Below are 18,474 nucleotides of genomic sequence, written 5' to 3' on the forward strand. Positions count from 1 at the left end.
CGGAGTAAAAAACAGGTAATTGGGGAAAAAAAGGTTAGTTTATATTTGCCACACTTAACATATTAGCGTTTTTTTGTACAGATTAAGCTTATTCTGTCTCTAGGCTTCCCACCTAGCAGTCATTTGACGTACAGCACTACCACCTGACAGTTCGGGGATCTCTTTCACAGCTGTCGATAGCTCTTGATGAAAGAACCAGCCGGTGAACAGTAGCCGGGGACATGGCTGGCTTCAGAAGGTCCATTGTCATGTCTTTCCATCAGAGTCCATCATACGTCTCGCCATGTATAACGCTTGTGTGAGATTTTTCTAATATTAGGTGCAAACTTGGCAGTCCCATAAAAGTGCCCTCCCTCACCCAATCCCATCTCTCCCACCACCCCTCCCTCCCCCAGAAACAAACGAACTGCAAAGTGAGGTCCATCTTCCTTCACAAAGTTCCTAAATCGAATCCTATCTGCTCCAGATTCTACACAAAGCAGCATGCACAGTCTGGTTCTTGCGCTCTCTTTCTGAATGGCTTCCTTTTAGGCCTTCTTGCACTTCCCTTTCTTTTCCCGCTGCTGGAATTTCCTCAGCCGCCGAGCCCACGTATCCCGCCACTGTATCACCAGGCTGGTCTTGTCTGCAACAATCCCGTTCTGGTCAGGTGAGTCCTCATCATTGCCCAAAAGCAAGTACTTCTTCATAGGTTTCACCTTGGGACACTTGCAAGCGATGTCTTTGGATCGGATCCACAGAATCTGGTCACCACGCCGGATCCGGTTTGTGCCTTGCTTGTAGACTGAGATGATATTGACAGTAAACTTCCACCATTCTCCAGCTTTGTCAGCTTTTAGTATGTGGATCTGCACAGCTGGAAAAGTTGAATGAGAAACAAAGAGGGTTAGTGAACAAGATTAGGTTGCTTTCATGCAAAAAAGTACATACTTTCTTATTTGAATGCCTGGGAGGAAAACCAGGATACTCCATGTTTGCATCACAGAATGGATTAATGGGAACCACATTGTGATAATAGGTTCTTTGTAGCTGGTGGCATACTTAAGAATAAGAATGCTCTGGCCGAATTCCTATATTCTGTATTTGCATGCCTGCGTAAAGCTCTCTTTTCGTATCCAATTTACCCTCCAGCCAGGAACAAGTGGGCTGAGCTCTGGGACTCTACAATTATACTGTAGCATGCTTGGCACAAATGGATTTCTGTTTTGGTATTAGTATAGTAAAATACTTGAGAGAAATATGGGGTTCTAGACCCTTTGTTTCTATGCAATAGCACGAAAGAGAGGTATGACTCGTTTGGGCCTTCAATTTCATACATATTTGTATAGCAGGCTTATAAAGAATTGAGGACATAGGATGTGATTATAGTTAGGTCAGAGTTTTCATAGGAAGAGTATGTTTTGATTTGTTAATCGATATAGCACTTTGTCAAATCTTAATAAAACTTAATTTAAAAGTATATCCAACTCTTCCCCTTCCTAGAAAGTTTTGGGGTGATCCATCAAGTGGGGGTGGGGGGGGGGTCGAGAAAAAGGGGGAGAGGTGAGGGGGGAATTGCAAAACAAATGTTTTCCATACATTTGAAAAACAGGTTGTTTTGTTTTTCAAACTTTAGTTTCTATATTATCAAAAGTCCTGACTATGTCACTTAAATCTTTGTTTTTTGATCAGTGAATAATATATATATATATATATATATATATATATATATATATACACACATATATATATATATATATATACACATATATATATATATATATAATGGTCCTAACCTTGTAAGCATATGTTCATAGCCAGCTACTTGTGCGTATGAGACACTGCAGCCTTCTACTGCTCTTGATCAGCCAATCATCGAGAAAGATGTGGAAAGATGTGGACTGCCTCCCTGTGTGCTTGGTTGGAGGCTTGGTAGCCTCTGAAGGCTTTTCTCAGTAACTCTAATAGGAGCGGTGCTCTGCCTCAGTGTGCTGTGTAATAGTATTGTGTTTCCTCTGACATGTTGAATGACATCATTGATGATATCACTGATGACCTTTCAAATACCTGTGACCAGGCAAAACAAAAAAATGCTCTTCCTATGGAAACTCTGACCTAACCATGGCTACAACCAATGTGTTACACGCCCATGTGTGCTGACAGTATATTCTCTATCTATATGAGGAATAGACTGTTTGAACCAGTCTGTAAATATTTATGTGATGGCAATGAGAATAAATATATAATATGTTTTTTAGAAAAGTTGTACTAATAAACACACATTTACACATATATTACTGTAGTACAGAGGTCAGCTTCCAATTTATTACCACAGTACAGCAAAGGTGACGTGAGAAGAACAATTTATATTGCCTAATAGATTGCATATAACAAATAATCTTTACTCATAGAAACAATACATGATTTAGTTATGGTATCGCTTGAGAGTGATTTGACCTTGCTGCAGAAATTAACCCCTTGCATTCTGGTTTCGGTTAACTACATTTGTTAAAAGACATACACATAACCACCATGACGTAAACCATATATGTTGATGTGCAAAGTATAGTATGCTTTTTATTACAATAGTTGAGGGAGGAGAGGGGCATCTTGACTCATTCTAGGCTCGGCGTCTCGTTAAGTCATGGTCCGACCACACACTCAACAATGGTAAGAAGTATCAAATTACAGTCTGCACGTCTGCGTGTATAATATATGTATATAATTTTTTTTTGTTTGTTTTTTTTTTCACTGTTAAACCAAAGGTTTCTGGGATGTTATAGTTAGGAATTAGCATTTTAAAAATCTTAGAAATTCACCCAAAAAACAAAGGTTAGAGGGACGTTATAGTTAGTTTGTCATTTCACTCATAGAAAATCAGAGAAATTCAGCCGTTATAGTTAGCTGAGTTAACTATAACTCGCGCCCCCGCAAGGCACTGCTGATGACGTCACATATTACATTACTCATGACATGGTCAGTGACATCACTGATGACATCATCCACTTGATCTCTGATGCACCTACTCACACCCCAATATAACCTTTTTTACACCCACTCCAAATTTCAGACTACCATTCTTGAAACCATAGACACACCAATACCAGTACGTACATACCCACACGCTAATTCATAGGTCTACACACACATCCACTCACTCACCCATACAGCTACTCATACACCTAGTCACTTTTATAAATAAAGATTTTGGAAGGAGCCGTACCTCTCGCTGAAAAAAATAAAAGAAGTGCGGGATCCCCGCTTCTTTACTATTAGGCCCTCGGGCGGGCCAGGTCCCAGGGAGCATGTGGGACTTAAAGGAGGGTGGTGCACAAGCCCCTCCCTCCTATGGCTTGTAAATGCCCTAGGGACGACCACCTCCCTGTGGCCACTTTGAGAAAATAAATTGGGATGGGCTGCGCAGACCGCTCCCCCGCCCCAGGGATCACCACCTCTTAGGGGGCTAAATTAAAGTTAATGGGGGAATGCGCCATCCCGCCAGGGCCCCAGTACCACCAACTCTCTGGGACCAAATTAACATTTAAAGTGGGAGGGCAGCTATGCGAACCCCCTACGGAGCCATAAATGGCCCCAGGGACCACCACCTCTCTGGGGCTGGCCTGTCTACTTCAAATTCCTGGAGCCCATAATGGCCCTGGGGACTGCCACCCCGCCAGGGACAGCGCCTGACCCCCGGGAGATAGCTGTTTGCTGTGGCTTGGCGGGAGCCTTAACTGCTCCCGCCAAGCCACAGCAAACACTCTGCATTCTGCAAGCAGGAGCACTGAAAATGCTCTTGCTAGCTGGAAGCGGAGCATCCGTCTGTTTCATGTGTCTGAAAGCAATGTTCTCCCGCAGGGGGTGGGGAGCCGGCAAGGACCGCAGGGGACTTCAAGCTCCAGCCATGGTCCCGCAGCAAACTGGGTGCCCCTGGGGCACCCAGGAGACATGCTTGGCCCTGGGGGTTTGGGTCGAAAAGGGCCTGGGGAGGGGGTCTGCATGACTCCCCTCCTCCAATAGAAAAAGGCCAGGCCCTGGGGATGGGGTCTTCGGGACGAAATGGTCCTGGGGAGGGTTGCCCGCAGCACCCTACCCCTTTTAAATATAATTAAAAGAAAATGCTGGGTCCGGGGGAAGTCATCAGAGGTCCCGCCCCCATTTTCAACCACTCTGCAAACGGGCCTCGTGGCGCACAAAAATGTTGAGGGATGAAGTCCCCTTGGCTGCTGATGCTGCTTGGAGGCCAGCAACTCCTCTTATCACCAGTAAATGCCACACAGTTGGATTTCTGAGAGGTCATCCGAGGCCCACCCTTTTTCTCCACTACTCTGCAAACGCCCCTTCTGGCATACTACTGGTTAGGGGATGAAGTCCCCATGGCTGCTGAGGGTCCTTGGGGGCACACAACCCCTCCTGGTACCTCCAGTAAGTCCCACACAGTGGGATTGCTGAGAGGTCATCTGAGGCCTGCCCCCTTTCTTCACCACTTTGCAAACCCGCCTCCTAGTGCACTACTGGTTGGAGAATGAAGTCCCCTTAGAGGCTGAGGGCCCTTGGGGGCCAAGAACCCCTCCTGTTAGCTCCAGTAACACACAACGGGATTGCTGAGAGCTTAGTAATTCATTGAAAAAACAAAGGTTACAAGGACGTTAGTTAGGAATTAACATTAAAAACTTTTGAAATTCACTGAAAAAAACAAAGGTTACAGGGACATTATTGTTAGGCTCAGATTTCGCTCATACAAAACCATAGAAATTCACCAGGTTTAGTTACCTGAGCTAACTATAACTTATGACCCCGTAATACACTGCTTATGACCTCACATATTACATCACTCATGACATGGTCAGTGACATCACTGATATCATTCACAGAACCACTCATGGACCCACTCACACCCCAGTCTCTCATACACTCACTCGCCCACAGAACCATTCACATACCTATTCACATATAACTGTTTCACACACCCACTCACCTACCATGCAAACACTCACATACCCACTCACTCACCCATACAGCCACTCCTACAACCACTCACTCATAAAGGTATCATACAACCACTTACTTACCACCCATATAACAACGTATACAGTCACCCATACAGCCAGTCACTCACTCATACATCTGAAAAGACTTATTGACCTACTCATACTACTCACACACCCATTCACACTACTCACACACCCATTCACACACTCACAAACACTTACATACCCATTCACTCATTCCTACAAGAACTCAAATGACCACTCACTCACCCATACAGCCACTCACTCACCCATACAGCCACTCACTCTCCAATACAGCCACTCACGTGCCCACTAAATTAACCAAACACCCACTCAAACAGCCACTCACTTATCCATACAGCCACTAGCACACCCACTCACTCTCCAATACAGTCACTTACTCACCCATACAACCACTCACTCACCCACCCATACTGGTACTCGCATACCGACTAATCCGTCCATACAGACACTCACCCACCCATATAGCCACTCAGGCATTCACTCACAGACTCATGCAGTCAGAGAGCCACTCAGGTGAGATATGTTAGAAACAGTATGACAAATTACTTCTACAGAAAGAATAGTAATGTATCTTATGCTATAGCTTAGCATATATCTTGAGGTCTCAGACATGTCTGCGAAACAGTCACAGGATGATGCCATCAGTGATGTCATTTGAGATGTCATCAGTGATTTTAATGACCATGTCATGAGTGATGTCATATGTGAGGTCATAAGCAGTGGATTGCGGGGGCGTAAGTTATAGTTAGCTCAGGCAACTTTAACTGGTGAATTCCTATGGTTTTGTGCTAGTGACATCAGAGCCTAACTATAATGTCCCTGTAACCTTTGTGGTTTTTCAATGAATATATTTATTAACGTGCCTGAGAGGACCGTAGATTCCTTGTGTCTGTACAGTTGTATGTTTCAGAGCAACAGATTATTGGGAGCTGGATTCCCTGTGTATATATACAGCATGCCTTAAAGGGACAGGGTAGTCACATCTGAATTCTCTATATAAGTAGTATCATACTGAGTGGAACAGACTCTTCCAATCTGGATTCTATGCAGTAACATCCCTGAGATTGTCAGGCTCTTTGCAGCTGTTTGAAGTAGCATGCTGAGAGGGACAGGCTCTTCGTATCTGGATTTTATGTATATGTAGTGGTAAGCATGATACATGTTGAGACCTGTATTTCCTGTTTATGTACAACAGCATACCTAATAGAATAGGAACAAGCTGCTGAGGCTTGCATATGTAGTGCAGCATGTCTGAGATGCAGGTGAATAAAGTTTTTAAAAAGGCTGTAGTGAGCGTGGAAAGAGAAGCCTCTTCCGCAGGATGCATGATTTCACTTACTCCTCAGTGCTCCAGACACCAGCAGCACACTATTGCTTATTCTTTAAAGCTGATGGTTACAGACACTGGTAGGCGGCATCCCTTTGTCATTAAAACAATGATTTTCCCTAAGCAGGAGGCATGCAATTTTTCTTTACTGAACGGCCGTTGAGACGGGCATGCTGTTGGTATTAGGACTGCCTGTATTTCACCTTGCTAGTGATTAATTGGTTGTTTGTTCCTCAATGCCTAAAATAAGTCTAGAAGCATGAAAATGAAATGTACATGTGGGACTTTACTAGCATATTTATTTTATCTATAAAGTTTTATATAGCCCGAACATGATCCCGAAGGATATCAGAGCGCTTCACAATTAAGGATGCTCCAGTTATCGCCCCAACATAAGATACATATCAAGCTTACAAATATGGGAGTAACACAAATTTGGAAAAGGCACACCCAAATGCAAGGAATATTGTTTGTATTACCGTGAATGATTGCCTGTATAGCGGCATGCCTGAGAGGTGCAGTCTTTTGGGACATAGATTATCTGGTCGTTTAGTGGCACATGTCTAGAAGGAACATGCTGTTGGGACATGCATTTACTGTAAGCGTATAGGTGCTTGCCTAGTAGAAACCGGCTGTTAGGCACTGGCTTACCTGTACATGCAAATGAGTATGTCTGAGAGGGACTTACTGTTGATATCTTGATTACCTTTATTGCTATAAAAGCATGCCTAGAAGGGATATTTCATATCATAGCACAAGAGGTAACAATAGCTGTGACTGGATTTGTTAATCCGTATGTCATGTTGGTGTCACTTGACAAAAATTCACAAAACAATTACAAAAAAGTCAGATTTCACTCGTGTTCTATACTTGAGAGCTTGTATTCTTGAATGGCGGGTAAGTAACAGTATAAGGTAAGAGGGTGATTCCAAAACATGATTTCTTCATTTTATTTCTATTGGAAGTTATAGATGAGCTATAGAAAACAAGCACTGGCAAATCCAATAGGTCCCATTTTGGGACCTATTGCCTTTGCCAGCGACTTTTAACTCTCCTCTACAGTGTCAGGAAAAAAGCAAGATAATTTTCCGTGATCCTGTGCAGCATCGGATAAAACAAGGAAAGAAAAAAAAATCACGACGCTACAGCTACATCATTGTACTGCATGTGTGATGACTTGTTCGCATGAGTCTATCACAATGCATGCGTACCAGAGGTGTCAAGTCAGCACCATTTGCTTTTTGTTTACAAGTGCTTAATTTGAGACAGTGGTTTCTGGTGTTTGGCACCAGCACTTAATTGTCATTGCCACTCTGCCACATGGTGGCGCTGTTCATCTAATTTAGAGATGAGCGGAACAACGGTTGTTTATGACACAATATACATTACAAAATACTAATTCCTGCCTCCCCAGCCATTTCTTTAGCTTTGGGGACCTGGAATAATCTGAACTGTCGCACTTTTAGGCGAGAGTGATGGTTAGTAGTTGTTTTGGTACCTTCATTGGCATTGGTGCAAGCTACAGTGGCTTCCTGGTCAGGGCCCTCACTTAATATTTTACAAATCAAGCACTGTTGTTTACCGATTCAAGATGGGCTCTGCTTGGATTGGTTAATTAAAACAGAATAGAAGAAAATTATTTAGCACAAAACAGAAAAAAAAAGACAGCAGCAGTGGAGTGGCAATGGAGCAGCGGTTGGGGAAAGGAAGGGAAAATAAACACACGAGGGAGACAGCAACATTGGGAGCGGGTAGAGAAGCACATGATGAGAAGAGAACCCTCGGTTGGGGATAAAGGCACACCCATGAGTGAGTGAAAGCAACCCGAGGGTAGAAACAAAAAAGTATGAGGACAAAGAGGAAGAAGGGACACACTATGGAGAGGCCAGCGTGGGCCCCAGTCATTTTGTTGGGAAGAACATGAGGGATAGAGTTGGAAAACACATGCAATGTCACATAGTGCCTAACCAAAAAGGAAAAAAGTTTTTAAAAGTGAGCAGATGAAGGATATGAGTCAGCCAATCCAAGAGATGTCAAAGAGGCTACGTCCCATGGAAGGAAAAGTCACAAGATAGAAAATCTGGTACAAAGAAAACCATTGAATAAGAAGCCAACAAATGAGAACACCAACTAATGGTAAGCAGTGGTCGAGCCGTAAGCCCCCTATACGTTCTTGGTAAGCCCACAATAGACCTTTGGAAGCAGACAGCTTATACTGTCTGGTAGTGAAACCTAAAAACTGCTGGAATGAATGACACAAAATTTGGTATGATGCAGACCAGAGTTTCCAGTGTTTCCAAATTTGGTGTAAATATGTTCAATACTATTTAGGAGTTTCTAAATTGTAAAAGTATCAATCAGGTTTCAAGGGGATAATCATAAGCTTGTGATTGGGCGTGAAATAGGACTGTCTATTCAGAGCTGAACATTTTCAGCCTTGTTTTATGATTTTGCATGATATCCTCTGACTTTTGTCAAGTCTATGGGAATTGTACTGGAAAACACTATGGGTATCCTCTGACTGTTGTGAAGTCCATGGGCAGTGTACTGGAAACACTATGGGTGGAGGGTATCAATCTGACTGTTGTGAAGTCCTTGGGAATTGTACTGGAAACACTATGGGTGGAGAGTATCCTCTGACAATTTTTTTGTAGTCCATGGGCAGTGTACTGGAAAACACCATTGGGTGCAGAGAGCACAGTGAGTGAACCACGATCCTCCTGGAGCGATCAAACATAGCGTCTCCCCCCAGAAAACAATGGCTCTTTGTGGCTAGAAGTTTTATACAGATACTAATCAAAATGCAGTTCATTTCTTTCAATGCAAGCTTAGGGGTCAATGGCATTAATGCGCCTTTTTACCCCTATCTGAACTCTGCACTCATACCAGTACATACTATCCCCAGTCTCATGCTTCTGCCGTCAGCAAAATCTGGTGCTTGCTGCTACTTCATGCAGCCAAAGAAAAAAAATTGTACAGTCCAGTCTCACTGAGGGGGGTTACTGAGCTAATGTCACAGTGAAAGGCAAAGGAACCTCTACCTTCTGGGCAATGCCAACTGCAGAAATCCAAAATGAATCTAAAAAGGTCTAACAGTAACATACCTGGCTGTTCCTGAAAGAGAAAATGCCAAAGGAGTGAGATAACATCAAATACAGGCTTATATATGTACCCCGGTTACAAAATAATGTTCTGAGCCAAAAACTTTTTTTGTGAAATTTGTTTTTAAATATTCATAGGTATGTGAATTATGCGATTTTATGACACCATGAAAGCCCTCCTGTTACCATTTTTCTATGATTACTTTAACAACTCCAGGACAATGTTTGCATTAGCTCCATGTTACTTTACAGTTACTCCAATAACTACTATATTGGCATAATTATGAGTGCTATGGTAATCCAGATGTGACCAGTAACTGGAGTTTCCGCCCCCTTCGAAATTACAACAGAGACAGTAACTTCATAGTGCAGAATTTTTGACCTGCACAGTTCGACTGCTCAAAACAGGGCTAGAGTCATGGCAATCTACCCACAGGGGGTGGGAGACAGGGGAATCTTTAAGGAAACACTTATTCCTTCATATTATTCTCCGTGAATTAACAATGGGGATTAATTCAACTCCCCATCTTCCATCCCAGAGTTACCAAACCCTCTAAATTGAAACTTCCTCTAGCAAGGAGACTTTCCGGGCTGTTTTCCAGCACATTAGTAATACGCCTCTTTGCTGGGCAAAAAAATTGACTGGAATCCAGGGAATTATGACATTTATATATGCAGGAGTTCCATATAGAAACCCTGTTTCAACCAGCTGGTGCACACATGTGGTATGTTTTAATGATGAAGTGGATGTTGCAGCAGTGAGTATTGAGAATTTAAGGAACCCCTGCATACATGCTTGTAGAGCAGCTACAAGCTTCTAATGAATTTAAGTATGGAGTAATGCATCCCTTCTGCCAGTGTTGATAAACATCCCAATATACATTTACCCCCAAGAGCAATGTCTGAGGAAGACCCCAGCAGCAAGCTACCTGGTGGGTTCAAACGTGTCAACATACTGCTACTGGGTGGCACTCATGTCAACACCAATCTTCTATAAACAAACAAATCATGTGGATTTACTTAAATGAGTGATCAGAGTGGCTATGCCAAATTGTATGACAGCTCATGCTTACTCAGGGAAAGAATTTATGTTATGCTTCTGATTGCTGGGTCTCTGCGCACAGTCCATAATATACAGCAGTTTAGTACTTATAGTACAGTTAGTGTTTGAGCACCTGCTGCAGAGATGCAAGGTAACCAGCAGGTCATGGGTCCAATCCTAGCAGACCCACCCACAGAGGTCGATATAAGCACTTTCATGTTGCTTAGCAGTCTCACCCGTTACTCAAAGTTCTATGAAGCTGTAAGACTCTGGCCGAAAGGATTAATAATAGATGACCACGTGGCATGGAGGCAGATTCTGGGCAGTGCTGTAAAAATTCAGATCGTAGAGTCAAAATTCAGGACAAGAGGTCAATTTTATTTGACACATCTGAGGAGGACAGGCAGTAATATAAAGTAAGTAAACTAGTGGCCAGCACAAGTACATGACAAAATAGGTTTAAGTTCTTTGGTTTGTATAATAGTTGGCAGTACTGTTCCTCTCTGGTATTCCTCCTATGACCTGCAGACAACGGGACTGCTTTCAGTTTCAAATGGGCTGCGGTAACCCAACTGTGACAACATTGCCCCATTATAGTCATGGCCTCATGCAGTGTGGTGCTGGTTTAAATCTTTTTACTAGGTATGATTAAGTTTGCCTGTACTTTGAGACAAATACTGGGTACATGCCATCTCGCCATGCTGTTATACATATTGCATTGACAGTCCCACATTCAATAATTTCCTTTAAAATAAATCATAAAGGAACCAATGCCCTTCTAAAATACGTTAAGCATGAAACGCGTTTTGACATTTGTGGTTTTCTTGTGCCCCTACATTCTTATCCTCTTTCTAGTTCACCCTAATGTCTGCACCCATTCTTTTTCTGAGACTTTTGTTAACTTGTTATGGAAAAAAATTAATGCTCTAGTGAGGTCTACCATGCCCTAAGCTAAACTATCAGCAGGATTGGACTAGCCTATCGGCCAATCAGGCAATGCTTGATGGGCTGGTCTAGTAGGTCAGTATTTAGGCCGTTTTGGGCCTGTTTTATGGTCTGCTGACCCGGTGTTTACTGTTGCTTTCTCTGGTATTTAAACAAACATTCACACACGTTAGATGGCAAGAGGAGGTTTAAGGACCAGCGTGGGTGAACTCCCCAATTAATTATGAAAACACAAAGAACCCACGGGTCCAAAAGAGGCAGACAAGAAAAATTGTGAACCACAGTACCAACTAATAAAAATCAAATGGGAGTTTCCCTTTTAAAGGATGACTCCCCTCACACACCCGGAGGTGTCATGCTTCATCATAGGTGTGCCTCCTCGTGTCGGGACCTAGTCACGGCATGGACTACAGCCTCCTCTCTACGAGGAGGGAGCTCAGGGATGATTTATTTTGTGGCACAAGCGTTGTCCCAAAAAACCCTATGTGAGTGTGGGGTGTGAGTAGAAATAGCGCAGTGCTGAGTGAGTGAATCTAAAACTGCCTACAGGAAGAGCGATGGACATTATTAGGCTCCCCTGTGACAGGATTAAATAGCTGTGAATGAGCCTATCAAAACTATAAAGGCTTCATTAGCTAGATCAGTTGATACAAACATTGCCTCCCACAAGCTGAAATCCATGGAATCTTCAATAGCTTGCAGCACAATTAAACACTGTCTTTGCAATTTCAAAACTGCCCCAGTTTGAAAACCTGGGCTATATTTTATTTTTATACAGCTAATTCACTAATGTGTCCACTTTTATTTTGGTGCCTGGGCTTATTTTCTATTCCAGTCCGACCCGGCTATCAGACGATCGGTGAATCTCACTCAGGGATGCCAAATGGCCTCATGTGGTTGGGTACTAATAGTGCCATTACTCTTCCCACCTCAGCCACTCTTAAACAGCTGTGTGAATACTGGGAAATGCCTGAATTGAATCCTTCAGAATGTGTGGTTTCCTCCACCAACCTTAGCCATCTACGAAGCCGCATAAGCCCACCTCCCGGACTGTCGCTATATGACGAGACAACCGTGGCGGGCAGTCGTGCTGCCTCTGGAGGGAGCAGTTAATGTCATTCTTCTGGCGCGAAGCAGAGGCCAAAGGAAGACCTGTATGGTAGGTTCCTAATCGTGTTTTCAGGCCCACTCCTGCTCCAAATTAATTTTATTTCCTTTGTAGCGCGGGCTGCCACGGTGCAGGAACCGGAAACTATAGGGGTTATTAACTACGCAAACACCGGTGACTTCACTAGGCGCCCTAACGGAAACAAAAACGGACAATGGCATACAAGCTCATTTCACGGAATCTCCGTGAAAATAACGGACAGCTGGTTTCCCTACCTAATAAAAATGAAACTTATTATTCTGCCTGGCTTTACGTGCTTGAAGGCGTTTGTCCGGGGCCAGAAGTTGGACACCGATCCAGGTAGCAAGTAGAAGACAAGCTCTCGCGCGCAGGCCTGCGGCAGTCATGACGCCATGCAGTAATTAGCATAACTGCCGTTTCCGCGGTCACGTGACCCACAAGTAGCTTATTTGGACACAAGCGAAATGGCCCTGAAATCTGTGGCGCAATCCGGTGCCAGAAGTGTACGGAACGATTATCCGCTCTCCTCGTGCAAAAATTGCCGGCAATTATAAGGCAACCCAAGCCTGCCGGGCCTTGACAGCCGTCAGGGTATCAGGTGCCAAGACTTGGCACGACAGCCTAGGCGGCCTGAAGAGCTGGCAGCATTGCCCGGGCCCTTAATAGCACCTCAGGGGGACGGCTCTTGAGGCTGGGGGCCGTGGGGAGTCCAGAGGCACTTCAAAATGCTCGCAATCAGTGTGCATTGGACTGGAGGAATACAGCGATGTCACCAGAACCCTGAAAGTCCCATCTGTCCGGGGCAGAGTCAGTAAGACACCGAGGCAGCTTACAGTGCCCCAGCAGACAGGTCTTTCTGAGGGAAAAGCTGTATTTCTCGACAAGCATGTATGCACCTCTGTCTGTTTCAGGACATCATTTTACCAGGGAAAGAGAAGGAATTGGGAAAAGGTGTTTTTTTGCTGTGTTTTAAAGGTACCCAGTGAAACATTTCGACCCATGCATCATCTGGTGAAAAGCCATGCGGTATATCAAATATCAGTCTTTGTATCCATATGTGAAAAGTATGTCACAGATGCTTCAATTTAAAGCAAGAATCTGAGCTCTGACTGCATTTTCCCTCTTCGTCCACCACCCAGTAGACGCAGGTGTCAAAGACTTTCTTGGAGACAAACTCTTTTAATCTAATGACCTGCCTTGTATCCCTGACCAAAAAGTGAAAATGGCGAATCCGGGAGATGTCTCAAATCGGGTGAGTGCAGTGCAGCACCCATCATTTTGTTTTTTTTATTAATGGAGTGAGTGAGGATTCAAGACTTTAGCAAACAATTCGCCTGTAAGCTTGTGCATGGAGAGTGAGCTTTGTGTTCCTCGTTTTTAGGGTCGATCCTGCGAAACACTGTTGTGAACAAAAAAAGGGCTTGAACCCGCCCGTTGCTTACCATTTGTTGGCTTCCTTGGCACTCTTCTCACAGCCTTGCAATGTCACTTCAAGCCTAAAATCGTTTATGTTCCTCTCTGTGGAGCAGGGACCAGGTACTGATTGATCCAACTTAATCAGTGCCATTCCGCTGTTCCTGGTGATCGAGCTACTATTTTTTTGCTGTTTAACTTTTAGTTCCCTGCAAAAAGAAGGCTTGCGACTGGCAAAAACGTGCCCAGCAGGACAAACAAAGTTGCATAGGTTTATTTTCTATAGTTCACTTTCTTTTATTTTGCCAAGTCTTCTTTTCTGAATTTGCACTCATTTCATTTATTTTTTGTTCATGGGCGCTGTTCTCAAAAGATGAGGATTAACTTGTTCAAAATATTGCAAAGCAACATTGTTTCTTTCTTATGTGTAATTTCTGAAATGATGCTTTAACAAACAATCATGCAGTACACGCAAACCCACCCAACTCCAATCTGCCCCAATCCAGCCCACCTCACACTAATCCACCCCACTCAAAATCCACCCTCTTCAATTCAAAGCACTCACACCAATCTAATTCTACTCTAATCCACCATACTACAATCCTCCCAACCCAGCCCACTCCAATCTGCCCACACCAAAACAATCTGCCCCACTCCAAACTGCCTCACGCCAATCCAAAACAATCTGCCCTATTCCAATTTTCACCACTCCAATCCGAAACAACCTGCCCCACTCTAATTCAAAAGAATCTGCCCCATATCAATCTGCACCACTCCAATCCAAAACAATCTGTCCCACTCCAATCCAAAACAATCTGCCCACTCTAATATAAAACTATCCGCCCCACTCCAATCCAAAACAATCTGCCCCACTCCAATCTAAAACAATCTGTCCCACTCCAATCTAAAACAATCTGTCCCACTCCAATCTAAAACAGTCTGTCTCACTCCAATCCAAAACAGCCTGTCCCACTCCAATCCAAAACAAGCTGCCCCACTAAAATACAAAACAATTCACCCACTTCAATCGACCCCAGTCCAATCTAATCCACCCCACTTCAGACCATCCAACAGCAATCCAATCCAGCCAAATGAAATCTAGCAAACTCCAATCCACCTCACCCCAATCCGGTCCACCCCAATCCGGTCCACCTCAATCCAATCTACCTCAATCCAATCTTCCCCAATCCAATCCACCCCAATCCAATCCACCCCAATCCAATCCACCCCAATCCACTGCAGTCCAAACCACCCCTCTCTACTCCAATTTACCCTTCTCTACCCCATCCACCAACCCAGTTCAGCCCACCCCTCTCAATCCAATATTTCCAATTCAGCCCACCCCCTCAATCCATCCAGCCCACCCCACACCAATCCTCCCCAATCCACCAAACTCCAATCCACCCCACTCCAGTCCAGCTCGTCCAGTCTAATCTGTTCCGCTGCAATTCAGTCTAATCCGCCCCTTTCCAGTTCAGTTTAATTCACCCTACTCCACTCCATTTCACCCCATTCCAAGCCACTCTACTCTAATCCAATCTGCCCCAGTCCTATCACTCTAATCCATACACCAGAAACAATATAATCCACCCCACTCCAATCCAATCCACCCCACTCCAGCTCATCCGATTTCAATCCACTCTGCACTCCACTCCATCCAACCCACTCTTCCCTAGTCCGATCCACCCCAATCTACACCAATCCAATCCACTCATACATCAATCCACTCCACTCCCTCCACTCTGACACTGCACTGTCTAACACTCTTTGCCACTGAAATCTACTACCCTTTACTCAACTCTATGACACTCTACTCCTCCCTACTCTACTCTACTCCAACACATCCAGTTTACATCCAGTTTACAACACTCCACTCTAGGACACTCAATGCCACAAACTTTTAGCCATGCTGAACAGCAGCCACACTGGTTTACTACTTGCCAAAAACACATTGCCAAAGCCAATATTGCTTGTATATGCGAAACCTATTGCTTTGAATTTGCCATTGCTTGTTTTTAATTGCTTTGTTACGCTTTGCCTTGTGAAAGATAGCCAAGTGATTGCGCCAATGGTATTGTTAAGAGTTAATTAGGGAAATCCAAACCCCATTCTTGAAGTTGCACAGTCAGATGTGGTAACAAGCATTGGCAAAGCCAAGAGGTCTCACCTTTAGGACGCACTTGGGTTGTCAATATATTTTAGCCATGCCATTCAGCATCCCCGATGCTATTCAGCATAGCTAAATAAAGAAAAAAATTTCTGTCATGTCACCAAGATATGGGTGCTTTTTGTTTTTCCTTTTTTTTGCTGATCCAAGTTGATCAGCAAATAAATGGAAAAATCGTTGGGAAAGCGTTGAAAAAAAAAAGGGGTTGTGGGAAGCAACATAGGGAGTAACACAGGGCAAGAGCAACGCGGGGACCAAAAGCGGCACATAGGGTGAGGAAGCAACACTGAAGGCGTAGTTGGGGGGAAGCAACATGGAGGGCACCGTGTGGGCGAAGTAAACTGGCATGGACAGCGTGGAGCTGGGGAGAAGGACACCAGGTATGAGCACATCAAGGAGGGAAGCAGAAGAGAAGCACACGGACGACAGAGCAACACAGAGCATGGATGTGGGAAGAGAAGTACACAAAGTAGAGAGCTGGAAAAACATGCACTCCCTTGGGAAGCTTAAACAGAAAGAAAAAAGTAGTGCTTGAAAAGCAAGCAGTGGATGGATACAAGTAATACGTCCATGCTCCAGGGGAGGAACAAACAGGAAAAGAGGAATTAAAGCCCACACAAGCTAACAAATTAGAAGCAACCAATTGACAATAACAAAGCCAACCAATGGTAAGCAATGGGCGGGTTCTAAGACCACTGTGAGCTGGCAATATGTCTCACAACAGACCGCACATGCGCATATTAGTAAGCAAATCGCAAAAATTGCTTTTTGTGTCTTAAATTCTAGAGTTTCATGTTCACTGTATGGTAAATATTATATATAAGCTTGTTAAAAGAAGAGGGAAAAACACTTTTTATTTACATTTTTCAGGTTCCATAGTAATTAGTTAGCAGGATGCTGATATCATCAGAAATTACATCAAGTGCCTTCAGGCCCCCTCATCCCACACAATCATATCACATGAAATTACACTGACATCAGAGGAGTTTATTGTGGAACTAAAACCAGAAGATTCATGAGACACAAATGAGTAACTATTGCTCTTTTTGGCGAACTTAAAGCAATTTTCAACTTAAATTCACCTATGAAACATAGCAATGCCGTATTAGGTGAAATATCTCAATGACGTACCCTCCGTCAATAAGCTCCGTAGCTGCAGTGAGAATTGTATGCCAAGATACTATGTAGCTTTTGGAAGAATGCTGGCCATTCTCTCACTCTAGGAGCTAGCTATCAGGCGCCTGGTATGATCTGCTGTGCCAACGGCCTCGGGGAGAGTTTAGTCTATGACTGTGTTAAAGAGAGGCCGGTCTCACACACAAGTTTTATGTTGTAGTTGCCCAGAAGCACTGCTCTGTGCTGTGAACAAGCTGCCGTTGGCTGTAAGGGTTGAGAGCTTCTAGGAGATGTATAGTTTAAGGGGGCTTGCATCCCACTATGGCTGTCTATGTGAACACCGTTGTTGTACAAATATAAACAGCCTTTCCTGTAAGCAATTAATACCTATAACCGTTAAGCACACATGGGGTTAGGCGGAATGTTAAGGCTTCGAATGATTTAATAACATGGGCTGCAGTGATGCAAGCGCTTACCGACCTGCCAGGGGCTAGGCCTCCTTGAGGGGACAGGAAGAGCATTGACATGGAGGAGAGGCAACCAGGTCCGATATGGTCTATCATAAAGAAGCACTTTCACCACAGCACTATGTATTTTGGATGGGAGAGGAGAATGATCACAACTTGGCGTTTATCAAGTGTTATGTTTAAGACTGCTGGGGAAGACATTTTTAAGACTAGACAGAAGGGTACAGTTAAGCATCGGTGAAGCCGCAGAAGATATTTGCAGGCCCACCAAGTGGCAGTGGGCATGCCTCGCGGGTATCGAGGCGGGCACGGGGGTGAGGACGTTGTGGGGGGGGGAGGATTGGTCGAAATTTAAATAAACGTACCCTGAGGCCGGCTCCTGTGTCTCTGCTCCTGCTCTCCTACCTCTGACTCTGACAGGAACAGGAAGCAGGCAGCCAGGCTCCCTCCCCTAACCCAATCACAACGCTGCAATGCAACGTTGTGATTAGTCTGAGTACCCTGACACAGCGCTCAGCCAGGGGCTGGAGAGGTGGGCATGTTCTCTGCATGGAGAACGGGGAAAGTGCGCATGACTGGTTTGGGCAGGCGGAGAGGGCCAACCAAACAGTCATTGCGCACTTAGGAGTGGGCAAACCACTCCTGCCCTGCTCCAAGAGCAGAGCAGCCCCGCCCTCTCCCGCAAAGCAGCAGGACACAAAGCGTAAAATGGTAATATTTCTAAGTTATTAGCATTTTATCTTTCTCACTGC

The 18,474-nt window shown here is 44.2% G+C and overlaps 1 protein-coding gene across 2 annotated transcripts in view; it reads right to left on the reverse strand.

The window, feature by feature from the left end:
• Nucleotides 1-398: 398 nt before the first annotated feature.
• The window catches only part of NTN1 (netrin 1), a 464,858-nt gene continuing 446,782 nt past the window's right edge, over nucleotides 399-18,474 (reverse strand). For both annotated transcript variants that reach the window (XM_086930628.1, XM_086930627.1), the window contains one exon: nucleotides 399-856. In XM_086930628.1, the coding sequence (XP_086786754.1) occupies nucleotides 528-856 (329 nt within the window). In that variant the 3' untranslated portion in view covers nucleotides 399-527. The remainder of the gene's footprint in view (nucleotides 857-18,474) is intronic.

This window comes from Lissotriton vulgaris, chromosome 7 (assembly GCF_964263255.1).
Source record: "Lissotriton vulgaris chromosome 7, aLisVul1.2, whole genome shotgun sequence".
Lineage (NCBI taxonomy): Eukaryota > Metazoa > Chordata > Amphibia > Caudata > Salamandridae > Lissotriton > Lissotriton vulgaris.